Below are 26,439 nucleotides of genomic sequence, written 5' to 3'. Positions count from 1 at the left end.
GTAATTCATGTTGCAGAACAACACCTTCAGTATAGTAGTAGTAGTAATTCATGTTGCAGAACAACACCTTCAGTATAGTAGTAGTAGTAATTCATGTTGCAGAACAACACCTTCAGTATAGTAGTAGTAGTAATTCATGTTGCAGAACAACACCTTCAGTATAGTAGTAGTAATTCATGTTAACCTTCATGTAATTCATGTTGCAGAACAACACCTTCAGTATAGTAGTAGTAGTAATTCATGTTGCAGAACAACACCTTCAGTATAGTAGTAGTAGTAATTCATGTTGTAATTCAGAACAACACCTTCAGTATAGTAGTAGTAGTAATTCATGTTGCAGAACAACACCTTCAGTATAGTAGTAGTAGTAATTCATGTTGCAGAACAACACCTTCAGTATAGTAGTAGTAGTAATTCATGTTGCAGAACAACACCTTCAGTATAGTAGTAGTAGTAATTCATGTTGCAGAACAACACCTTCAGTATAGTAGTAGTAGTAATTCATGTTGCAGAACAACACCTTCAGTATAGTAGTAGTAGTAATTCATGTTGCAGAACAACACCTTCAGTATAGTAGTAGTAGTAATTCATGTTGCAGAACAACACCTTCAGTATAGTAGTAGTAGTAATTCATGTTGCAGAACAACACCTTCAGTATAGTAGTAGTAGTAATTCATGTTGCAGAACAACACCTTCAGTATAGTAGTAGTAGTAATTCATGTTGCAGAACAACACCTTCAGTATAGTAGTAGTAGTAATTCATGTTGCAGAACAACACCTTCAGTATAGTAGTAGTAGTAATTCATGTTGCAGAACAACACCTTCAGTATAGTAGTAGTAGTAATTCATGTTGCAGAACAACACCTTCAGTATAGTAGTAGTAGTAATTCATGTTGCAGAACAACACCTTCAGTATAGTAGTAGTAGTAATTCATGTTGCAGAACAACACCTTCAGTATAGTAGTAGTAGTAATTCATGTTGCAGAACAACACCTTAGTAATATGTAGTAGTAGTAATTCATGTTGCAGAACAACACCTTCAGTATAGTAGTAGTAGTAATTCATGTTGCAGAACAACACCTTCAGTATAGTAGTAGTAGTAATTCATGTTGCAGAACAACACCTTCAGTATAGTAGTAGTAGTAATTCATGTTGCAGAACAACACCTTCAGTATAGTAGTAGTAGTAATTCATGTTGCAGAACAACACTTCCTTCAGTATAGTAGTAGTAGTAATTCATGTTGCAGAACAACACCTTCAGTATAGTAGTAGTAGTAATTCATGTTGCAGAACAACACCTTCAGTATAGTAGTAGTAGTAATTCATGTTGCAGAACAACACCTTCAGTATAGTAGTAGTAGTAATTCATGTTGCAGAACAACACCTTCAGTATAGTAGTAGTAGTAATTCATGTTGCAGAACAACACCTTCAGTATAGTAGTAGTAGTAATTCATGTTGCAGAACAACACCTTCAGTATAGTAGTAGTAGTAATTCATGTTGCAGAACAACAAAGACTGGGTTCACAGGATGTTTTTCACATTTTTGTTTCAATGTCCCTCGGTTGAGGATGTTGGTCCCCCTTTTCATTCAAGCCTGGCAATGAATGAGAAGAAACTCCAGCCTTGATGCTTCAGTCTGAAAAGATGAGGGCTGAAATGTGCTGGGTAGCGTCTCTATCCTACCTGACAGTAGATGTGCTGGGTAGCGTCTCTATCCTACCTGACAGTAGACGTGCTGAGTAGCGTCTCTATCCTACCTGACAGTAGATGTGCTGGGTAGCCTCTCTATCCTACCTGACAGTAGATGTGCTGGGTAGCCTCTATCCTACCTGACAGTAGATGTGCTGGGTAGCGTCTCCTTCCTACCTGACAGTAGATGTGCTGGGTAGCGTCTCCATCCTACCTGACAGTAGATGTGCTGGGTAGCCTCTCTATCCTACCTGACAGTAGATGTGCTGGGTAGCCTCTCTATCCTACCTGACAGTAGATGTGCTGGGTAGCGTCTCTATCCTACCTGACAGTAGATGTGCTGGGTAGCGTCTCTATCCTACCTGACAGTAGATGTGCTGAGTAGCGTCTCTATCCTACCTGACAGTAGATGTGCTGGGTAGCCTCTCTATCCTACCTGACAGTAGATGTGCTGGGTAGCGTCTCTATCCTACCTGACAGTAGATGTGCTGGGTAGCGTCTCTATCCTACCAGACAGTAGATGTGCTGGGTAGCGTCTCCTTCCTACCTGACAGTAGATGTGCTGGGTAGCGTCTCTATCCTACCTGACAGTAGATGTGCTGGGTAGCGTCTCTATCCTACCTGACAGTAGATGTGCTGGGTAGCGTCTCTATCCTACCTGACAGTAGATGTGATGGGTAGCGTCTCTATCCTACCAGACAGTAGATGTGGTGGGTAGCGTCTCTATCCTACCTGACAGTAGATGTGCTGGGTAGCGTCTCATTCCTACCTGTCAGTAGATGTGATGGGTAGCGTCTCTATCCTACCTGACAGTAGATGTGCTGGGTAGCCTCTCTATCCTACCTGACAGTAGATGTGCTGAGTAGCGTCTCTATCCTACCTGACAGTAGATGTGCTGGGTAGCGTCTCTATCCTACCTGACAGTAGATGTGCTGGGTAGCGTCTCTATCCTACCTGACAGTAGATGTGCTGGGTAGCGTCTCTATCCTACCTGACAGTAGATGTGCTGGGTAGCGTCTCTATCCTACCTGACAGTAGATGTGCTGGGTAGCGTCTCTATCCTACCTGACAGTAGATGTGCTGGGTAGCGTCTCTATCCTACCTGACAGTAGATGTGCTGGGTAGCGTCTCTATCCTACCTGACAGTAGATGTGCTGGGTAGCGTCTCTATCATCCCTGACAGTAGATGTGCTGGGTAGCGTCTCTATCCTACCAGACAGTAGATGTGCTGGGTAGCCTCTCTATCCTACCTGACAGTAGATGTGCTGGGTAGTCTCTCTATCCTACCTGACTGTAGATGTGCTGGGTAGTCTCTCTATCCTACCTGACAGTAGATGTGATGGGTAGCCTCTCTATCCTACCTGACAGTAGATGTGCTGGGTAGCGTCTCTATCCTACCAGACAGTAGATGTGCTGGGTAGCGTCTCTATCCTACCTGACAGTAGATGTGCTGGGTAGCCTCTCTATCCTACCTGACAGTAGATGTGCTGGGTAGCGTCTCCATCCTACCTGACAGTAGATGTGCTGGGTAGCCTCTCTATCCTACCTGACAGTAGATGTGCTGGGTAGCGTCTCCATCCTACCTGACAGTAGATGTGCTGGGTAGCGTCTCTATCCTACGACAGTAGATGTGCTGGGTAGCGTCTCTATTCTACCTTACAGTAGATGTGCTGGGTAGCGTCTCCATCCTACCTGACAGTAGATGTGCTGGGTAGCGTCTCTATCCTACCTGACAGTAGATGTGCTAGTAGCGTCTCCATCCTACCTGATGATGTGCTGGGTAGCGTCTCTATCCTACCTGACAGTAGATGTGCTGGGTAGCGTCTCTATCCTACCAGACAGTAGATGTGCTGGGTAGCGTCTCTTTCCTACCAGACAGTAGATGTGCTGGGTAGCGTCTCTATCCTACCTGACAGTAGATGTGCTGGGTAGCGTCTCTATCCTACCTGACTGTAGATGTGCTGGGTAGCGTCTCTATCCTACCTGACAGTAGATGTGCTGGGTAGCGTCTCTATCCTACCTGACAGTAGATGTGCTGGGTAGCGTCTCTATCCTACCTGACAGTAGATGTGCTGGGTAGCGTCTCTATCCTACCTGACAGTAGATGTGATGGGTAGCGTCTCTATCCTACCAGACAGTAGATGTGGTGGGTAGCGTCTCTATCCTACCTGACAGTAGATGTGCTGGGTAGCGTCTCATTCCTACCTGTCAGTAGATGTGCTGGGTAGCGTCTCTATCCTACCTGACAGTAGATGTGCTGGGTAGCGTCTCTATCCTACCTGACAGTAGATGTGCTGGGTAGCGTCTCTATCCTACCTGACAGTAGATGTGCTGGGTAGCGTCTCTATCCTACCTGACAGTAGATGTGCTGGGTAGCGTCTCTATCCTACCTGACAGTAGATGTGGTGGGTAGCGTCTCTATCATCCCTGACAGTAGATGTGCTGGGTAGCGTCTCTATCCTACCAGACAGTAGATGTGCTGGGTAGCGTCTCTATCATCCCTGACAGTAGATGTGCTGGGTAGCGTCTCTATCCTACCTGACAGTAGATGTGCTGGGTAGCGTCTCTATCATCCCTGACAGTAGATGTGCTGGGTAGCGTCTCTATCCTACCAGACAGTAGATGTGCTGGGTAGCGTCTCTATCCTACCTGACAGTAGATGTGCTGGGTAGCGTCTCTATCCTACCTGACAGTAGATGTGCTGGGTAGCGTCTCTATCCTACCTGACAGTAGATGTGCTGGGTAGTCTCTTTATCCTACCTGACAGTAGATGTGCTGGGTAGCGTCTCTATCCTACCTGACAGTAGATGTGCTGAGTAGCGTCTCTATCCTACCAGACAGTAGATGTGCTGGGTAGCGTCTCTATCCTACCTGACAGTAGATGTGCTGGGTAGCGTCTCCATCATCCCTTACAGTAGATGTGCTGGGTAGCGTCTCCATCATCCCTTACAGTAGATGTGCTGGGTAGCGTCTCTATCATCCCTGACAGTAGATGTGCTGGGTAGCGTCTCCATCATCCCTTACAGTAGATGTGCTGGGTAGCGTCTCCATCATCCCTTACAGTAGATGTGCTGGGTAGCGTCTCTATCCTACCTGACAGTAGATGTGCTGGGTAGCGTCTCTATCCTACCAGACAGTAGATGTGCTGGGTAGCGTCTCTATCCTACCTGACAGTAGATGTGCTGGGTAGCGTCTCCATCATCCCTTACAGTAGATGTGCTGGGTAGCGTCTCCATCATCCCTTACAGTAGATGTGCTGGGTAGCGTCTCTATCATCCCTGACAGTAGATGTGCTGGGTAGCGTCTCCATCATCCCTTACAGTAGATGTGCTGGGTAGCGTCTCCATCATCCCTTACAGTAGATGTGCTGGGTAGCGTCTCTATCCTACCTGACAGTAGATGTGCTGGGTAGCGTCTCTATCCTACCTGACAGTAGATGTGCTGGGTAGCGTCTCTATCCTACCTGACAGTAGATGTGCTGGGTAGCGTCTCTATCCTACCTGACAGTAGATGTGCTGGGTAGCGTCTCTATCCTACCTGACAGTAGATGTGCTGAGTAGCGTCTCTATCCTACCTGACAGTAGATGTGCTGAGTAGCGTCTCTATCCTACCTGACAGTAGATGTGCTGGGTAGCGTCTCTATCCTACCTGACAGTAGATGTGCTGGGTAGCCTCTCTATCCTACCTGACAGTAGATGTGCTGGGTAGCGTCTCTATCCTACCTGACAGTAGATGTGCTGGGTAGCGTCTCTTTCCTACCTGACAGTAGATGTGCTGGGTAGCCTCTCTATCCTACCTGACAGTAGATGTGCTGGGTAGCGTCTCTATCCTACCTGACAGTAGATGTGCTGGGTAGCGTCTCTTTCCTACCTGACAGTAGATGTGCTGGGTAGCGTCTCTATCCTACCTGACAGTAGATGTGCTGGGTAGCGTCTCTATCCTACCTGACAGTAGATGTGCTGGGTAGCGTCTCTATCCTACCTGACAGTAGATGTGCTGGGTAGCGTCTCTATCCTACCTGACAGTAGATGTGCTGAGTAGCGTCTCTATCCTACCTGACAGTAGATGTGCTGGGTAGCGTCTCTATCCTACCTGACAGTAGATGTGCTGGGTAGCGTCTCTATCCTACCTGACAGTAGATGTGCTGGGTAGCGTCTCTATCCTACCTGACAGTAGATGTGCTGGGTAGCGTCTCTATCCTACCTGACAGTAGATGTGCTGGGTAGCGTCTCCATCATCCCTTACAGTAGATGTGCTGGGTAGCGTCTCCATCATCCCTTACAGTAGATGTGCTGGGTAGCGTCTCTATCATCCCTGACAGTAGATGTGCTGGGTAGCGTCTCCATCATCCCTTACAGTAGATGTGCTGGGTAGCGTCTCCATCATCCCTTACAGTAGATGTGCTGGGTAGCGTCTCTATCCTACCTGACAGTAGATGTGCTGGGTAGCGTCTCTATCCTACCTGACAGTAGATGTGCTGGGTAGCGTCTCTATCCTACCTGACAGTAGATGTGCTGGGTAGCGTCTCTATCCTACCTGACAGTAGATGTGCTGGGTAGCGTCTCTATCCTACCTGACAGTAGATGTGCTGAGTAGCGTCTCTATCCTACCTGACAGTAGATGTGCTGAGTAGCGTCTCTATCCTACCTGACAGTAGATGTGCTGGGTAGCGTCTCTATCCTACCTGACAGTAGATGTGCTGGGTAGCCTCTCTATCCTACCTGACAGTAGATGTGCTGGGTAGCGTCTCTATCCTACCTGACAGTAGATGTGCTGGGTAGCGTCTCTTTCCTACCTGACAGTAGATGTGCTGGGTAGCGTCTCTATCCTACCTGACAGTAGATGTGCTGGGTAGCGTCTCTATCCTACCTGACAGTAGATGTGCTGGGTAGCGTCTCTTTCCTACCTGACAGTAGATGTGCTGGGTAGCGTCTCTATCCTACCTGACAGTAGATGTGCTGGGTAGCGTCTCTATCCTACCTGACAGTAGATGTGCTGGGTAGCGTCTCTATCCTACCTGACAGTAGATGTGCTGGGTAGCGTCTCTATCCTACCTGACAGTAGATGTGCTGAGTAGCGTCTCTATCCTACCTGACAGTAGATGTGCTGGGTAGCGTCTCTATCCTACCTGACAGTAGATGTGCTGGGTAGCGTCTCTATCCTACCTGACAGTAGATGTGCTGGGTAGCGTCTCTATCCTACCTGACAGTAGATGTGCTGGGTAGCGTCTCTATCCTACCTGACAGTAGATGTGCTGGGTAGCGTCTCTATCCTACCTGACAGTAGATGTGCTGGGTAGCGTCTCTATCCTACCTGACAGTAGATGTGCTGGGTAGCCTCTCTATCCTACCTGACAGTAGATGTGCTGGGTAGCGTCTCTATCCTACCTGACAGTAGATGTGCTGGGTAGCGTCTCTATCCTACCTGACAGTAGATGTGCTGGGTAGCGTCTCTATCCTACCTGACAGTAGATGTGCTGGGTAGCGTCTCTATCCTACCTGACAGTAGATGTGCTGGGTAGCGTCTGTTTCCTACCTGACAGTAGATGTGCTGGGTAGCGTCTCTATCCTACCAGACAGTAGATGTGGTGGGTAGCGTCTCTATCCTACCTGACAGTAGATGTGCTGGGTAGCGTCTCTATCCTACCTGACAGTAGATGTGCTGGGTAGCGTCTCTATCCTACCAGACAGTAGATGTGCTAGGTAGCGTCTCTATCCTACCTGACAGTAGATGTGCTGGGTAGCGTCTCTATCCTACCTGACAGTAGATGTGCTGGGTAGCGTCTCTATCATACCTGACAGTAGATGTGCTGGGTAGCGTCTCTATCCTACCTGACAGTAGATGTGCTGGGTAGCGTCTCTATCCTACCTGACAGTAGATGTGCTGGGTAGCGTCTCTATCCTACCTTACAGTAGATGGTAGCGTTGATCCAGGCCAGTCTCCTACTCAGGTGATTCAGCTTCTCAGCAAATACCTTCTGGCTCTTCTGCAGCTCCTCCAAGATGTCTGGTCTCTAACATGGACAAGACAAGGTGTAACACAAATAACATGTCTAGTAAAAAAACAAATAACAAAATATTTATTCAACTTCAATAACGCTGTTCATCGCCGAAAGCAATAACAAAAGACTGTTCATTCAGACCTTAGTCGTACACAGACCTTAGTCGTACACAGACCTTAGTCGTACACAGACCTTAGTCGTACACAGACCTTAGTCGTACACAGACCTTAGTCGTACACATAAAGCCCAGCCCTAGCCACTGGTCATGTTTCCTACTGAGAGAAAAATATCACAGAACATTTAAATAGAAATAACAACTGCCACACTGGTGTCAGATGTACATATCATGACTATTATACTAAACATGATAGAAAATAACATTACACTAATGCAACTATTAGGTTGTACAATAATATAAATGGTTTTGTGTAGTTTATACTACTATTATACCAGTACTATTATAGAGTTCCTATTACATTAAAACATAGTAGATGGGGCGGCAGGGTAGCCTAGTGGTTAGAGTGTAGAGGCGGCAGGGTAGCCTAGTGGTTAGAGTGTAGAGGCGGCAGGGTAGCCTAGTGGTTAGAGCGTTGGACTGGTAACCGAAAGGTTGCAAGTTCAAACCCCCGAGCTGACAAGGTACAAATCTGTCGTTCTGCCCCTGAACAGGCAGTTAACACACTGTTCCTAGGCCGTCATTGAAAATAAGACTTTGTTCTTAACTGACTTGCCAAGTAAAATAAAGGTAAAATAAAAAAAAATAGCAGTAGTACTACATTATATACAGACTATGATTAAGGCCCAGTGTTTTTTGGTTGATCGTGTCACATGACCTGAATATTACCCTCTATTTAAAGCTTTTTTTTTTACAGAAATGAGAATTGCACCAAAATATGCAAGTTGACTGAAAAATTAAAAAAAGGTTAAAAATCACGTGACAAAACACATGCCCCTAACTACGATACATAACAGATTGATAACATGGACAGTGTATTTAGTCTGCTGGGCCCAGATTGATGATAACACAGACAGTGTATTTAGTCTGCTGGGCCCAGATTGATAACACACAGTGTATTTAGTCTGCTGGGCCCAGATTGATAACACAGACAGTGTATTTAGTCTGCTGGGCCCAGATTGATAACACACAGTGTATTTAGTCTGCTGGGCCCAGATTGATAACACAGACAGTGTATTTAGTCTGCTGGGCCCAGATTGATGATAACAGTGTATTTAGTCTGCTGGGCCCAGATTGATAACACAGACAGTGTATTTAATCTGCTGGGCCCAGATTGATGATTAAATACACTATATTGTCTGCTGGGCCCAGATTGATAACACAGACAGTGTATTTAGTCTGCTGGGCCCAGATTGATAACACAGACAGTGTATTTAGTCTGCTGGGGCAACGTGCTCTTTTCCTCTGTGTCCTTCAGAACAACAGCATATTCATGTACGACTATACTATTAAACTATTATACTCGTTAGATAAATCGATGATAATAGGTAGTATTATTTGTATTCTTCCGGTTGGGCAACGTGCCATCTTCTCCTCTATGATACTAAACAGACTGATAATAGCTCTATCACAGATGTAGAACAGTGAGTGGTGTGCATTTACTCTTGCTGGGCAGCGTGCTATCTTCTCCTCTGTGTCCTTCAGAGCCACAGCGTATTCATGGACGTCATCTGACACCACCACCATCTGTAGGGAAAGGTGTGGTACACAGATTAGTGATATATACAGAGCATTCGGGATGTATTGTGAACCCTTGATGTTTTCCACATTTTGTTTTGTTACAGCCTTATGTTATAAAATGGATTCCCGCTCAATCAATACACAATACCACATAACGACAAAGCAAAAACAGGTTTAGACATTTTTTTCCTAATGCACTACAAATTTTTAAAAAAGTAAAAAAAATTGAAATATAATTTTTACATAACTTTTCAGACCTTTTACTCAGAACTTTGTTGAAGCACCTTTGACAGGGATTACAGCCTCAAGTCTTCTTGAGTATGATGCTACAAGCTTGGTACACCTGTATTTATTAAATCAATTTTAGAATAAGGCTGTAACGTAACAAAATGTGGAAAAAAGGAAAGGGGTCTGAATACTTTCCGAAAGCACATCGACACAGTTTGGTGAATTCTTCTTAATCGCCATATTAGTACAGAACAGGAAATAGACATTACATATTTCACTGTTTATCATCATATATAATATATATAATAATATAAATAATATACATTATATATATATATATATAATGAATATTTTTTTTTATAAGTATTAAATTATAAGGGGCGGCAGGGTGGCCTAGTGGTTAGAGCGTTGGACTAGTAACCGCAAGGTTGCAAGTTCAAACCCCCGAGCTGACAAGGTACAAAATCTGTTGTTCTGCCCCTGAACAGGCAGTTAACCAACTGTTCCTGACTTGCCTAGTAAAATAAAAGGTAAAATAAAAAATAAATAAATAATAAATAAATACTACAATAATTAAAGTTTCTGATCTTGCGTGCAAATAGAGCTCAATATATCATTTCTATAAAGCCAATCAAATAGTCCTAACATTGAAAAACTCTAAGCTAAACAAAAATACTGTCAAGTGTTTGGTGAAAGTATTTGACATTTGACTCCAGTCTGGTGCTGTCGTCAACTCCTCTAACCTCCTCTAACTGTGGCATGGCATTCATGTCCACAGCGTATTCCTACAGGGCTGAAGACTGCAGTACATATAGAGTAGAAGAAGTGCACCAGACTAGATACAGGCTACAACAGCCAAGCACAATTCCGATAATTTGACACTATTTGTTTTCCTGACCAATCAAAATCCTATATTTTGAAAATCCCTCAAGATTCGGAGCCTGCCAGGAAGGGTTGGACCTGCGGACGCCAGAGCCCACAGATGAGAGACCATAGTATACAAGGAAATACTCAAAGCTGCTAATGAGAACCTTGACAACCTTGTACCGAGCCGGTATGGATTCTGGTGGGGTGCCCCCCCCACCCACGCAGTGGCAGTGCTGGCAACACTAGCTGCAGTAACCCACAGGGAGGAAGGGGGGGGGGTCACACTCTGACATTCAGAGGGGGCATATTAGTGGCCTTGGTGGAACAAAATCAAAAGGTCTGAGATGCTTGGGAATATGGTCTCTACGGGGGATCATGTGGGTGTATCTGATCTCCATCATCTAGCGCGTGACAATGGTTCATCAAATCTCTCCATTTCAGTCAATTATTTTATTTTTTGTGCTCAGTCTTGCAGGCCTTCTCATACAGCTGCAACTGTATATACATTCGTAAATCAAGACCTTTCTTGAGTTGAGCTTCGGGACGGTGCAGCTTTTGAGAATCTATGGTTGCTGTGTGAGGAAAGGGTTGAGTGTGTATGAGGGTGTGTTGCAGTGCATCTCCTCCTCATGGACTGCACCAGATTTGCCAGTTCTTGCTTTGAGAGGTTACCCCACTCTTCCACCAAGGCACCTGCAAGTTCCCAGACATGTCTGGGGGGGGAATGGCCCTAGCCCTCACCCTCTGATCCAACAGGTTCCAGACGTGCTCAATGGGATTGAGATCCGGGCTCTTCACTGGCCATGGCAGAACACTGACATTCCTGTCTTGCAGGAAATCACACAAAGAACGAGCAGTATGGCTGGTGGCATTGTCATGCTGGAGGGTCATGTCAGGATGAGCCTGCAGGAAGGGTACCACATGAGGGAGGAGAATGTCTTCCTTGTAATGCACAGCGTTTGCCTGCGATGACAACAAGCTCAGTCTGATGATGCTGTGACACACCGCCCCAGACCATGATGGACCCTCCACCTCCAAATCGATGGAGTACCGGTCAGCCTCGGTGTAATCCGGGGAAAAGGGCGAGTGCACGACTGCAAACTTGTCAGTCCTGTCTGGTCCAGCAACGGTGGGTTTGTGTTGTTGCCGGTGATGTCTGGTGAGGACCTGCCTTACAACAGTAAGTGACCTAAGTTCATACCTGTGACCTTAATTGCCTTCCATCTGTAAGCTGTTAGTGTCTTAACGACCGTTCCACGGGTGCATGTTCAATAATTGTATATAGTTCATTGAACAAGCATGGGGAAACAGTGTTTAAACCCTTTACAATGAAGATCTGTGAAGTTATTTGGATTTTTACAAATTATCTTTAAAGGGTCCTGAAAAAGGGAAGTTTCTTTTTTTGCTGAGTTTATATAGGGAATAGGGTCACATTGAGGACAGTGACAAGGCCAAGAGCAGAAAGACAAGTCAGCGGCAGAAATAACCTTCCCTTTTAACGTTGATAGATCGTCAACTTGTAAAGAAGAGAACCATTCTGAGGCAGGAAATTACACAAGACACGTTCATACCTACACAGTATATGCTGGTCCCAAAAGTAGTGCACTATACGGGGAAAAGGGCGATTGCACTACACAGGGAAAAGGGCGAGTGCGCTATACGGGGAAAAGGGCGAGTGCGCTATACGAGGAAAAGGGCGAGTGCGCTATACGGGGAAAAGGGCGAGTGCGCTATACGGGGAAAAGGGCGAGTGCGCTATACGGGGAAAAGGGCGAGTGCGCTATACAGGGAAAAGGGCGAGTGCGCTATACAGGGAAAAGGGCGAGTGCGCTATACAGGGAAAAGGGCGAGTGCGCTATACAGGGAAAAGGGCGAGTGCGCTATACAGGGAAAGGGCGAGTGCGCTATACAGGGAAAAGGGCGAGTGCGCTATACAGGGAAAAGGGCGAGTGCGCTATACAGGGAAAAGGGCGAGTGCGCTATACAGGGAAAAGGGCGAGTGCACTATACAGGGAAAAGGGCGAGTGCACTATACAGGGAAAAGGGCGAGTGCACTATACAGGGAAAAGGGCGAGTGCACTATACAGGAAAAAGGGCGAGTGCACTATACAGGGAAAAGGGCGAGTGCACTATACAGGGAAAAGGGCGAGTGCACTATACGGGGAAAAGGGCGAGTGCACTATACGGGGAAAAGGGCGAGTGCACTATACGGGGAAAAGGGCGAGTGCACTATACGAGGAAAAGGGCGAGTGCACTATACGAGGAAAAGGGCGAGTGCACTATACGAGGAAAAGGGCGAGTGCACTATACGAGGAAAAGGGCGAGTGCACTATACGAGGAAAAGGGCGAGTGCACTATACGAGGAAAAGGGCGAGTGCACTATACGAGGAAAAGGGCGAGTGCACTATACGAGGAAAAGGGGCGAGTGCACTATACGAGGAAAAGGGCGAGTGCACTATACGAGGAAAAGGGCGAGTGCACTATACGAGGAAAAGGGCGAGTGCACTATACGAGGAAAAGGGCGAGTGCACTATACGAGGAAAAGGGCGAGTGCACTATACGAGGAAAAGGGCGAGTGCACTATACGAGGAAAAGGGCGAGTGCACTATACGAGGAAAAGGGCGAGTGCACTATACGAGGAAAAGGGCGAGTGCACTATACGAGGAAAAGGGCGAGTGCACTATACGAGGAAAAGGGCGAGTGCACTATACGAGGAAAAGGGCGAGTGCACTATACGAGGAAAAGGGCGAGTGCACTATACGAGGAAAAGGGCGAGTGCACTATACGAGGAAAAGGGCGAGTGCACTATACGAGGAAAAGGGCGAGTGCACTATACGAGGAAAAGGGCGAGTGCACTATACGAGGAAAAGGGCGAGTGCACTATACGAGGAAAAGGGCGAGTGCACTATACGAGGAAAAGGGCGAGTGCACTATACGAGGAAAAGGGCGAGTGCACTATATGAGGAAAAGGGCGAGTGCACTATATGAGGAAAAGGGCGAGTGCACTATATGAGGAAAAGGGCGAGTGCACTATATGAGGAAAAGGGCGAGTGCACTATATGAGGAAAAGGGCGAGTGCACTATATAGGGAAATGGGCGCACATCCGGTGCCAAAACTTTCTTTAGTTAAAGGACAAAGGAGTTATCACGAAGTGAAGGGAGGAATGACCAGACAGGCTGGTATGACGACAACTAACCGTTATCTAAAGGACTCTCAGTCCAAGACAAACATTTCCTGCTCAACTGTGATCATCCCAAATGTTAACCTACTTCGTGCACTACGTTATAGGGTTCAGGTCTAAAATAAATTGGGCAACAAAAATTGTGATGAAAAAGGGTGTCAATTGGAACAAATCCCAAATATAAAACTTTGAAAGAAAAAGACAGTCCAGCACACTGCCGATATAAAAGCTGTTAAAGACAGATGTGCAAAGGCTTTAATAGAACCAGGGATATTGGCAACTGCAGTGCCAGATATCCTTTTCTCAAATGATCAGACAATAACAGGCGATACTAGGAGGGTGATTGTCCAAGGTCTTATACCTATATACTGAACGAGAGGGAGGTGTGTGTGTGTCTGCGCGCGCGTCTGCGTAATGTGGAGGAAGACAGGCAGAGCTGGCATTGATATAGCAGTTGTAAAATGTTTTTGCTGACACACACACTTTTCTTCCATGAAATATGTGCCAAAAGTATAGTATATACCTATATACTGAACGAGAGGGAGGTGTGCGCCTACTCTGCGCGCGTCTCTGCGCGCTGTCTCTGCGCGCCGTCTCTGCGCCCGTCTCTGCGCTACTCTGCGCGCGCCTACTCTGCGCGCCGTCTCTGCGCGCGCCTCTACGTAATGTGGAGGAAGACAGGCAGAGCTGGCATTGATATAGCAGTTGTAAAATGTTTTTGCTGACACACACACTTTTCTTCCATGAAATATGTGCCAAAAGTATTTTTTTTTTAATGCTTTGATCCTTTCTGACAATGAGAGGAAAGAAGACATTAAATGACGTCATGTATTTGGTTTGGGAACATGGGAACTCACTCCTGAAGAACGACACAGGAACGTGGTACAGCAGACAGACCACGGGATAGACCCCAACATGAAGAGGAGAGGACCACACGTGATCAGAACGACCACAACATTGTAGCAATAACAAGGAAAGCCAAAATAGCAACAGATTAGGGCTAAAGTCATTTAATAAGAGATCATACAAAATGTTCTCTCAGGATTCATTTGATGAAGACGTAAAACATGCATGTTGGTTTGATGTGTATGAGGAAGAGGATGCAGTTGTACACCAAGAAGTATTGGTAAAATGATTCACGGCAATTGTTGACCAGCATGCACCTGTTAGATTCTTAACAGAACTGTTAGAAGCCCCTGGGTTGACGTTGAATTGAAACATTGTATCGTTCAAAGAAATGATTCAAAACATGTAGCAAACTAGTCAGTCATGCTGAGCTGATTGGTTGATATACTCTACATTGAGAAATGGTGTTACTAAATGTAACAACACAAATAAAGTATATTAGCCAACCAAGATAACTGACATAAAACACAAAGGGGAAAGAAAAAGACTGAGTACCTTAAATGATATCATGGGGCAGAAAACCTCATCTCCATCGTTCATTGAAGTTGATTTTGTCAAGGGATAGATCATTTATAAAGAAAAACCGTATTCCATATTGCCAATCATTTCAATGACTAATTCACTGGTAAACTGGAAAAACACAGAAGTGAAATGACACCTCATAATTTTGTAACAAAGACCTATTAAATGATCGAGAAGGACTGCTGTTGTGAATTTGGTCAGGTTAATGTGGGAGAGGTGGGAAAACTATTGTTATCCATCAGGTATAAACAACCTTCACGGGGAACTAAGAATAGAACAAAGACCTATTAAATGATAGAGAAGGACTGCTGTTGTGAATTTGGTCAGGTTAGTGTGGGAGAGGTGGGAAAACTATTGTTATCCATCAGGTATAAACAACCCTCATGGGGAACTAAGAGTAGAACAGACTATTTGCTATATCTTTAACCAAAGCCTAAAGAGAGAGGGGGGGGGTGTACACAGGCTTGGTAGGAAGCTAAAGTAATTCCACAAACTAAAAATAGCAAAATCGCCCTTTGCTGGCTCTAAAAGCCACCCAATCGCCCTTTGCTGGCTCAAAAAGCCACCCAATCGCCCTTTGCTGGCTCAAAAAGCCACCCAATCGCCCTTTGCTGGCTCAAAAAGCCACCCAATCGCCCTTTGCTGGTTCTAAAAGCCACCCAATCGCCCTATGCTGGCTCTAAAAGCCACCCAATCGCCCTATGGTGGCTCTAAAAGCCACCCAATCGCCCTTTGCTGGCTCTAAAAGCCACCCAATCGCCCTATGCTGGCTCTAAAAGCCACCCAATCGCCCTATGCTGGCTCTAAAAGCCACCCAATCGCCCTATGGTGGCTCTAAAAGCCACCCAATCGCACTTTGCTGGCTCTAAAAGCCACCCAATCGCACTTTGCTGCGTGATAGAGAGAATTGTGTTTGAACAAATACAAATGCTATTTTTTATTTTTGAGAACAAGTTACGTACTGACTTTCAGTATGCATATAGAGAAGGGCACACAATTTCTACTGACTCAAGATGACTGATGATTGGTTAAAATAAATGGATAATAAGATAGTTGGAGCTGTATTGTAGGACGTCATAACTGACTTGACTAGTTAAATAAATAAAATGTTAAGATTTTAATGCAGCCTTGTCCTAATGAACGCCCCCAATAGCCTTGTCCTAATGAACGCCCCCAATAGCCTTGTCCTAATGAACGCCCCCAATAGCCTTGTCCTAATGAACGCCCCCAATAGCCTTGTCCTAATGAACGCCCCCAATAGCCTTGTCCTAATGAACGCCCCCAATAGCCTTGTCCTAATGAACGCCCCCAATAACCTTGTCCTAATGAACGGCCCAAATAACCTTGTCCTAATGAACGGCCCCAATAACCTTGTCCTATTGAATGGTCATATATTCCCTGTCCTGTTGAATGGTCCCCTGCCACCGTGTCCTATTGGTCATCTATTCCCTGTCCTGTTGAATGGTCCCCTGCCACCTTGTCCTATTGGTGCTTGCCTACGTAGCTGTGAGGGGAACGGCACCGCAGTACCTCCAGGCTCTGATCAGGCCCTACACCCAAACAAGGGCACTGCGTTCATCCACCTCTGGCCTGCTCGCCTCCCTACCACTGAGGAAGTACAGTTCCCGCTCAGCCCAGTCAAAACTGTTCGCTGCTCTGGCCCCCCAATGGTGGAACAAACTCCCTCACGACGCCAGGACAGCGGAGTCAATCACCACCTTCCGGAGACACCTGAAACCCCACCTCTTCAAGGAATACCTAGGATAGGATAAAGTAATCCTTCTCACCCCCCCTTAAATGATTTAGATGCACTATTGTAAAGTGGCTGTTCCACTGGATGTCAGAAGGTGAATTCACCAATTTGTAAGTCGCTCTGGATAAGAGCGTCTGCTAAATGACTTAAATGTAAATGTCATCTATTTCCTGTCCTGTTGGAATGGTCCCCAGCCACCTTGTCCTATTGGTCATCTATTCCCTGTCCTGTTGAATGGTCCCCTGCCACCTTGTCCTATTGGTCATCTATTCCCTGTCCTGTTGAATGGTCCCCTGCCACCTTGTCCTATTGGTCATCTATTCCCTGTCCTGTTGAATGGTCCCCTGCCACCTTGTTCTATTGGTCATCTATTCCCTGTCCTGTTGAATGGTCTCCAGTGGACACAATTACACCTCAACCTCTTACCTGGAGAGCATTTCAAATCTCAACACAGCGGCTCCATTACGGTTCCGTATTGACCTCAACAGATCCCTCAATTCCCTTTATAGTGCACTGCTTTAGACCAGACCCCCACGGTGCACTGCTTTAGACCAGACCCCCAGGGTGCACTGCTTTAGACCAGACCCCCAGGGTGCACTGCTTTAGACCAGACCCCCACGGTGCACTGCTTTAGACCAGACCCCCACGGTGCACTGCTTTAGACCAGACCCCCACAGTGCACTGCTTTAGACCAGACCCCCACGGTGCACTGCTTTAGACCAGACCCCCAGGGTGCACTGCTTTAGACCAGACCCCCAGGGTGCACTGCTTTAGACCAGACCCCCACGGTGCACTGCTTTAGACCAGACCCCCACGGTGCACTGCTTTAGACCAGACCCCCACGGTGCACTGCTTTAGACCAGACCCCCACGGTGCACTGCTTTAGACCAGACCCCACGGTGCACTGCTTTAGACCAGACCCCCACGGTGCACTGCTTTAGACCAGACCCCACGGTGCACTGCTTTAGACCAGACCCCCACGGTGCACTGCTTTAGACCAGACCCCCAGGGTGCACTGCTTTAGACCAGACCCCCAGGGTGCACTGCTTTAGACCAGACCCCCACGGTGCACTGCTTTAGACCAGACCCCCACGGTGCACTGCTTTAGACCAGACCCCCACGGTGCACTGCTTTAGACCAGCACCCCACGGTGCACCGCTTTAGACCAGACCCCCACGGTGCACTGCTTTAGACCAGACCCCCACGGTGCACTGCTTTAGACCAGACCACCACGGTGCACTGCTTTAGACCAGACCCCCACGGTGCACTGCTTTAGACCAGACCCCCACGGTGCACTGCTTTAGACCAGACCCCCACGGTCCACTGCTTTAGACCAGACCCCCACAGTGCACTGCTTTAGACCAGACCCCCACAGTGCACCGCTTTAGACCAGACCCCCACGGTGCACTGCTTTAGACCAGAACCCCATGGTGCACTGCTTTAGACCAGACCCCCACGGTGCACTGCTTTAGACCAGAACCCCACGGTGCACTGCTTTAGACCAGAACCCCACGGTGCACTGCTTTAGACCAGAACCCCACGGTGCACTGCTTTAGACCAGACCCCCACGGTTCACTGCTTTAGACCAGACCCCTACGGTTCACTGCTTTAGACCAGGTTCCCTTGCCCAGCAGACGGACGCCTCAGCCCCTTACCTTGCCCAGCTGTTGATGAACACTCAGGTTGTACATCATCACAATCCCATCCAAAATCTCCAGCAGGGACTTCTCTGTGATTGGATGGTCGGGCTCTTCCAACGGTCGCCCCAGCAACAGGCCGTCGTTACCATGGCTTCCCTCGACTTGAGGAGAGGAAGGGAAGAAAGGAAACATCATGTTCCTAACCTGGTGTTCTGTTCAGTACAATAACTAGACACCCAGGTAATAATAGGTCAAAAAGTACTAGACCATTTCTAGAGGTGAGGAATACATTTTCACACTCATCCGCAGATAATTGGCACCCCAGTCCATTTTCTGTACTTTAGCCTTGACATCTGTCGACATAAACTCTATATTTACAGTGGTGGTTGAAAGACAGAAAGCGAGAGGAGTGAAAGACGGGAGAAAGAGAGTTAAATGTTCTCAATACACCTCCATGTATATTCAAGGTAAAAAGCCACTCACTGTCCTCCTCCGTCCTCTGCTCCACGGCCAGGGTGCGAACTTTCACTTTCTCCGGGGGTGCCAGGGGTCGCCTGGGAGTCATGAGGCTGACAGCAGCAGTACTCAGGAAACGATTGGCTCGGCCCAGAGTGGGAGAACTGAGCCAGCTGGGTCTGGCCAGGGCACCACCCATAGCCACCGCTCCAAAAGGCCTCTGTAACAGGACAGATAGACATGAAGCGTTACAATACATAGAGACATGTTGGTAACACTGTATAATGACAGTAAGTCACGCATCACTGTATATGGGGGCGGCTGGAAGCCTCGTGGTTAGAGCGTTGGGCCAGTAACCGAAAGGTTGCTGGATCGAATCCCCGAGCTGACAAGGTAAAAATCGTTCTGCCCCTGAACATGCAGTTAACCCACTGTTCTTGTAAATAATAATTTGTTCTTAACTGACTTGCCTGGTTAAATAAAGGATGGATTAAAAATAATAATAATAATAATAAATAGACCTGTCAGCAACTAGTGTATCTGAAAGAGCTGAATCCACTCATTTGAAAGGGTGTCCACATACTTTTGACAATGTAGTGCATTACCTCAATTACTACCTGGTACCCCTGCACATTGACTCGGTGCCGGTGCTCCTTGTACATAGCCTCATTGTTATTTTATTGTGTCACTATTTCATATTTTTTCTTATTTGGTCATTATTAGAACTTTTTAACTCTGCAATATTGGGAAAGGGCTTGTAAATGAGCATTTCATGGTTCAAGTCTACACCTGTTATATTCGGCGCATGACCAATAACACGTGATTGATAACGCTGTACCCCAAAAAAAGGGAGGATTTAGACTTGAGAACAGCAATATGGGACAAGTCACAGTCAAATCAAAATGTATACAGTCTCGGTGGATGATATCCTAGAACATGAGTGTAGAGGATGACACCTTAGTCTGTACCTGAGCTGAGCCACTCTCCTCCTCCTCATCCAAATCATCCATAGAGGTAGCCTGGATCTCAGCCGGGTCCATGAGGATGTTGGCTTTGGAGGCCAGGTCATCTAGAAGCAGAAACAGACAAACACAGCACAACAATTACATCATAATACAACTTCCCAGTCTCCAGGCGGGCTGCGCCCCAGTCTCCAGGCGGGCTGCGCCCCAGTCTCCAGGCGGGCTGCGCCCCAGTCTCCAGGCGGGCTGCGCCCCAGTCTCCAGGCGGGCTGCGTCCCAGTCTCCAGGCGGGCTGCGTCCCAGTCTCCAGGCGGGCTGCGTCCCAGTCTCCAGGCGGGCTGCGCCCCAGTCTCCAGGCGGGCTGCTCCAGGCGGGCTGCGTCCCAGTCTCCAGGCGGGCTGCGCCCCAGTCTCCAGGCGGGCTGCGCCCCAGTCTCCAGGCGGGCTGCTCCAGGCGGGCTGCGTCCCAGTCTCCAGGCGGGCTGCGCCCCAGTCTCCAGGCGGGCTGCGTCCCAGTCTCCAGGCGGGCTGCGCCCCAGTCTCCAGGCGGGCTGCGCCCCAGTCTCCAGGCGGGCTGCGCCCCAGTCTCCAGGCGGGCTGCGCCCCAGTCTCCAGGCGGGCTGCGCCCCAGTCTCCAGGCGGGCTGCGCCCCAGTCTCCAGGCGGGCTGCGCCCCAGTCTCCAGGCGGGCTGCGCCCCAGTCTCCAGGCGGGCTGCGCCCCAGTCTCCAGGCGGGCTGCATCCCAGTCTCCAGGCGGGCTGCTCCCCAGTCTCCAGGCGGGCTGCGCCCCAGTCTCCAGGCGGGCTGCGTCCCAGTCTCCAGGCGGGCTGCGCCCCAGTCTCCAGGCGGGCTGCATCCCAGTCTCCAGGCGGGCTGCGCCCCAGTCTCCAGGCGGGCTGCGCCCCAGTCTCCAGGCGGGCTGCATCCCAGTCTCCAGGCGGGCTGCATCCCAGTCTCCAGGCGGGCTGCTCCCCAGTCTCCAGGCGGGCTGCGCCCCAGTCTCCAGGCGGGCTGCGCCCCAGTCTCCAGGCGGGCTGCTCCCCAGTCTCCAGGCGGGCTGCGCCCCAGTCTCCAGGCGGGCTGCATCCCAGTCTCCAGGCGGGCTGCGCCCCAGTCTCCAGGCGGGCTGCGCCCCAGTCTCCAGGCGGGCTGCGCCCCAGTCTCCAGGCGGGCTGCGCCCAGTCTCCAGGCGGGCTGCGCCCCAGTCTCCAGGCGGGCTGCGCCCCAGTCTCCAGGCGGGCTGCGCCCCAGTCTCCAGGCGGGCTGCATCCCAGTCTCCAGGCGGGCTGCTCCAGGCGGGCTGCGCCCCAGTCTCCAGGCGGGCTGCGCCCCAGTCTCCAGGCGGGCTGCGCCCCAGTCTCCAGGCGGGCTGCTCCAGGCGGGCTGCGCCCAGTCTCCAGGCGGGCTGCGCCCCAGTCTCCAGGCGGGCTGCGCCCCAGTCTCCAGGCGGGCTGCGCCCCAGTCTCCAGGCGGGCTGCGCCCCAGTCTCCAGGCGGGCTGCGCCCCAGTCTCCAGGCGGGCTGCGCCCCAGTCTCCAGGCGGGCTGCGCCCCAGTCTCCAGGCGGGCTGCGCCCCAGTCTCCAGGCGGGCTGCTCCAGGCGGGCTGCGCCCCAGTCTCCAGGCGGGCTGCGCCCCAGTCTCCAGGCGGGCTGCGCCCCAGTCTCCAGGCGGGCTGCATCCCAGTCTCCATACAGACTGTATCCTGTCACCATTATCTTTGGTTTCAAACCATTAGAATGTTTAAACCAGTTCTGACCACCAGGAGGCTACCCTCTCCTGCCAAGCACAACCAGTTCTGACCACCTGGAGGCTACCCTCTCCTGCCAAGCACAACCAGTTCTGACCACCTGGAGGCTACCCTCTCCTGCCAAGCACAACCAGTTCTGACCACCAGGAGGCGACCCTCTCCTGCCAAGCACAACCAGTTCTGACCACTAAAAAGAGGAAAACGGACTGAAAAAGGGACAAATTGAGTGTGTGAGGAGGCGGAGTGACCAAACAGAGAATTAGAAAGTACTGGAAGACCCACCGTGGACAACGAAATACAAATCAAATGTCATGTGAACACCTTACAGTGAAATGTTGAATACAACAGGTGTAGTAGACCTCACAGTGAAATGTTGAATACAACAGGTGTAGTAGACCTTACAGTGAAATGCTGAATACAACAGGTGTAGTAGACCTTACAGTGAAATGCTGAATACAACAGGTGTAGTAGACCTCACAGTGAAATGCTGAATACAACAGGTGTAGTAGACCTCACAGTGAAATGCTGAATACAACAGGTGTAGTAGACCTCACAGTGAAATGCTGAATACAACAGGTGTAGTAGACCTCACAGTGAAATGCTGAATACAACAGGTGTAGTAGACCTCACAGTGAAATGCTGAATACAACAGGTGTAGTAGACCTCACAGTGAAATGCAGAAGACAACAGGTGTAGTAGACCTCACAGTGAAATGCTGAATACAACAGGTGTAGACCTCACAGTGAAATGCTGAATACAACAGGTGTAGTAGACCTCACAGTGAAATGCTGAATACAACAGGTGTAGTAGACCTCACAGTGAAATGCTGAATACAACAGGTGTAGTAGACCTCACAGTGAAATGCTGAATACAACAGGTGTAGTAGACCTCACAGTGAAATGCTGAATACAACAGGTGTAGTAGACCTCACAGTGAAATGCTGAATACAACAGGTGTAGACCTTACAGTGAAATGCTGAATACAACAGGTGTAGTAGACCTCACAGTGAAATGCTGAATACAACAGGTGTAGTAGACCTCACAGTGACATGCTGAATACAACAGGTGTTGTAGACCTTACAGTGAAATGCTGAATACAACAGGTGTAGTAGACCTCACAGTGAAATGCTGAATACAACAGGTGTAGACCTTACAGTGAAATGCTGAATACAACAGGTGTAGACCTTACAGTGAAATGCTGAATACAACAGGTGTAGACCTTACAGTGAAATGCTGAATACAACAGGTGTAGTAGACCTCACAGTGAAATGCTGAATACAACAGGTGTAGTAGACCTCACAGTGAAATGCTGAATACAACAGGTGTAGTAGACCTCACAGTGAAATGCTGAATACAACAGGTGTAGACCTCACAGTGAAATGTTGAATACAACAGGTGTAGTAGACCTCACAGTGAAATGTTGAATACAACAGGCGTAGTAGACCTCACAGTGACATGCTGAATACAACAGGTGTAGTAGACCTTACAGTGAAATGCTGAATACAACAGGTGTAGACCTCACAGTGAAATGTTGAATACAACAGGTGTAGTAGACCTCACAGTGAAATGTTGAATACAACAGGCGTAGTAGACCTCACAGTGAAATGTTGAATACAACAGGTGTAGACCTCACAGTGAAATGTTGAATACAACAGGTGTAGACCTCACAGTGAAATGTTGAATACAACAGGTGTAGACCTCACAGTGAAATGTTGAATACAACAGGTGTAGACCTCACAGTGAAATGTTGAATACAACAGGTGTAGACCTCACAGTGAAATGTTGAATACAACAGGTGTAGACCTCACAGTGAAATGTTGAATACAACAGGTGTAGTAGACCTCACAGTGAAATGTTGAATACAACAGGTGTAGACCTCACAGTGAAATGCTGAATACAACAGGTGTAGTAGACCTTACAGTGACATGCTGAATACAACAGGTGTAGACCTCACAGTGACATGCTGAATACAACAGGCGTAGTAGACCTTACAGTGAAATGCTGAATACAACAGGTGTAGTAGACCTTACAGTGAAATGCTGAATACAACAGGTGTAGTAGACCTTACAGTGAAATGCTGAATACAACAGGTGTAGACCTCACAGTGAAATGCTGAATACAACAGGTGTAGTAGACCTTACAGTGAAATGCTGAATACAACAGGTGTAGTAGACCTTACAGTGAAATGCTGAATACAACAGGTGTAGACCTCACAGTGAAATGCTGAATACAACAGGCGTAGTAGACCTTACAGTGAAATGCTGAATACAACAGGTGTAGTAGACCTTACAGTGAAATGCTGAATACAACAGGTGTAGTAGACCTTACAGTGAAATGCTGAATACAACAGGTGTAGACCTCACAGTGAAATGCTGAATACAACAGGTGTAGTAGACCTCACAGTGACATGCTGAATACAACAGGCGTAGTAGACCTTACAGTGAAATGCTGAATACAACAGGTGTAGTAGACCTTACAGTGAACTGCTTACTTACAGGCTCTAACCAATAGTGCAAAAAAGGTATTAGGTGAACAATAGGTAAGTAAAGAAATAAAACAACAGTAGAAAGACAGTGAAAAATAATTGAGGGGCTATATACAGTAGAGAGGCTACATACAGTCGAGAGGCTACATACATTAGAGAGGCTACATACAGTAGAGAGGCTATATACAGTAGAGAGGCTCTATACAGTAGAGAGGCTCTATACAGTAGAGAGGCTATATACAGTAGAGAGGCTACATACAGTCGAGGCTACATACAGTAGAGAGGCTATATACAGTAGAGAGGCTACATACAGTCGAGAGGCTACATACAGTAGAGAGGCTACATACAGTAGAGAGGCTATATACAGTAGAGAGGCTACATACAGTAGAGAGGCTACATACAGTAGAGAGGCTACATACAGTAGAGAGGCTACACACAGTAGAGAGGCTACACACAGTAGAGAGGCTACATACAGTAGAGAGGCTACATACAGTAGAGAGGCTACATACAGTAGAGAGGCTACATACAGTAGAGAGGCTATATACAGTAGAGAGGCTACATACAGTAGAGAGGCTACCTACAGTAGAGAGGCTACCTACAGGCACCGGTTAGTCAGGCCAATTGAGGTTGTATGTCTTGAATGAATAGTTAAAGTGACTATGAATATATGATAAGCGTAAGAGAGGGGTTTAGGGGGGGAGCCATTTGATTACAGTCATTATTGTGACAGTCTAGTGATGTTGATAGGTTGATTGCTATGGTGATATAGAGACTTCATTACAGCGTCAGTGCTGACCTCTAAGTGTCTGGATATTGTGGCTTACACTTCTGATCGAACCAGAACCATCGTAAATATACAAGTCTATTAAAATCAGATCAGAGGACGTGTCCATGAATCTAGAACCGGTCACGTGTATTAGCAGGGCCAGGTTCCACCACCCAGTACTATGGAACAGAGGGGACACGTTGTTCATGGTCAGGTGGGGAGGCCACTGCTGCTGCCGTCGACGAATCCAGGTCCTAAACTACTCTAACTTCAAATCCATCACATGAGAGGGCTAAGTCCCAAAACGCACCCTATTTCCCTACACAGTGCACTACTTTTGACCAGAGCTCTCTAGCTATTGGTCAAAAGTAGTGCACTATGAAGGGAATATGGTGCCATTTGGTACTCAGCCCACGTCACAAACAATCCATCGCCAGCTTCTCCTCCTCCTCCACTACAGGGGTTGAGCTGCTCCTCCTCCACTACAGGGGTTGAGCTGCTCCTCCTCCTCTACAGGGGTTGAGCTGCTCCTCCTCCACTACAGGGGTTGAGCTGCTCCTCCTCCACTACAGGGGTTGAGCTGCTCCTCCTCCACTACAGGGGTTGAGCTGCTCCTCCTCCACTACAGGGGTTGAGCTGCTCCTCCTCCACTACAGGGGTTGAGCTGCTCCTCCTCCACTACAGGGGTTGAGCTGCTCCTCCTCCACTACAGGGGTTGAGCTGCTCCTCCTCCACTACAGGGGTTGAGCTGCTCCTCCTCCACTACAGGGGTTGAGCTGCTCCTCCTCCACTACAGGGGTTGAGCTGCTCCTCCTCCACTACAGGGGTTGAGCTGCTCCTCCTCCACTACAGGGGTTGAGCTGCTCCTCCCCCACTACAGGGGCTGAGCTGCTCCTCCCCCACTACAGGGGTTGAGCTGCTCCTCCTCCTCCACTACAGGGGTTGAGCTGCTCCTCCTCCTCCACTACAGGGGTTGAGCTGCTCCTCCTCCTCCACTACAGGGGTTGAGCTGCTCCTCCTCCTCCACTAAAGGGGTTGAGCTGCTCCTCCTCCTCCACTAAAGGGGTTGAGCTGCTCCTCCTCCACTACAGTGGTTGAGCTGCTCCTCCTCCACTAATATATAATAAATAATATATCCCATTTAGCAGACGCTTTTGTCCAAAGCGACTTACAAGTCGAACTACAGTGGTTGAGCTGCTCCTCCTCCACTACAGTGGTTGAGCTGCTCCTCCTCCACTACAGGGGTTGAGCTGCTCCTCCTCCACTACAGGGGTTGAGCTGCTCCTCCTCCTCTACAGGGGTTGAGCTGCTCCTCCTCCTCTACAGGGGTTGAGCTGCTCCTCCTCCTCTACAGGGGTTGAGCTGCTCCTCCTCCTCTACAGGGGTTGAGCTGCTCCTCCTCCACTACAGGGGTTGAGCTGCTCCTCCTCCACTACAGGGGTTGAGCTGCTCCTCCTCCACTACAGGGGTTGAGCTGCTCCTCCTCCACTACAGGGGTTGAGCTGCTCCTCCCCCACTACAGGGGCTGAGCTGCTCCTCC

At 48.3% G+C, this 26,439-nt stretch overlaps 1 protein-coding gene across 3 annotated transcripts in view; it reads right to left on the bottom strand.

The window, feature by feature from the left end:
- The window catches only part of LOC135541322 (E3 ubiquitin-protein ligase RNF123), a 268,130-nt gene that overhangs the window by 206,440 nt on the left and 35,251 nt on the right, over positions 1 to 26,439 (bottom strand). For all 3 annotated transcript variants that reach the window (XM_064967483.1, XM_064967484.1, XM_064967485.1), the window contains exons 21-25: positions 19,910 to 20,010; positions 18,969 to 19,161; positions 18,501 to 18,646; positions 9,310 to 9,393; positions 7,596 to 7,703 (exon numbers count right to left, since the gene is read on the bottom strand). In XM_064967483.1, the coding sequence (XP_064823555.1) occupies positions 7,596 to 7,703; positions 9,310 to 9,393; positions 18,501 to 18,646; positions 18,969 to 19,161; positions 19,910 to 20,010 (632 nt within the window). The remainder of the gene's footprint in view (positions 1 to 7,595; positions 7,704 to 9,309; positions 9,394 to 18,500; positions 18,647 to 18,968; positions 19,162 to 19,909; positions 20,011 to 26,439) is intronic.

This window comes from Oncorhynchus masou, chromosome 6, assembly GCF_036934945.1.
Source record: "Oncorhynchus masou masou isolate Uvic2021 chromosome 6, UVic_Omas_1.1, whole genome shotgun sequence".
Classification (NCBI taxonomy): Eukaryota; Metazoa; Chordata; class Actinopteri; order Salmoniformes; family Salmonidae; genus Oncorhynchus; species Oncorhynchus masou.
Note: the sequence above shows the minus strand (reverse complement) of the source record. Positions and strands in the feature narration are given on the sequence as shown.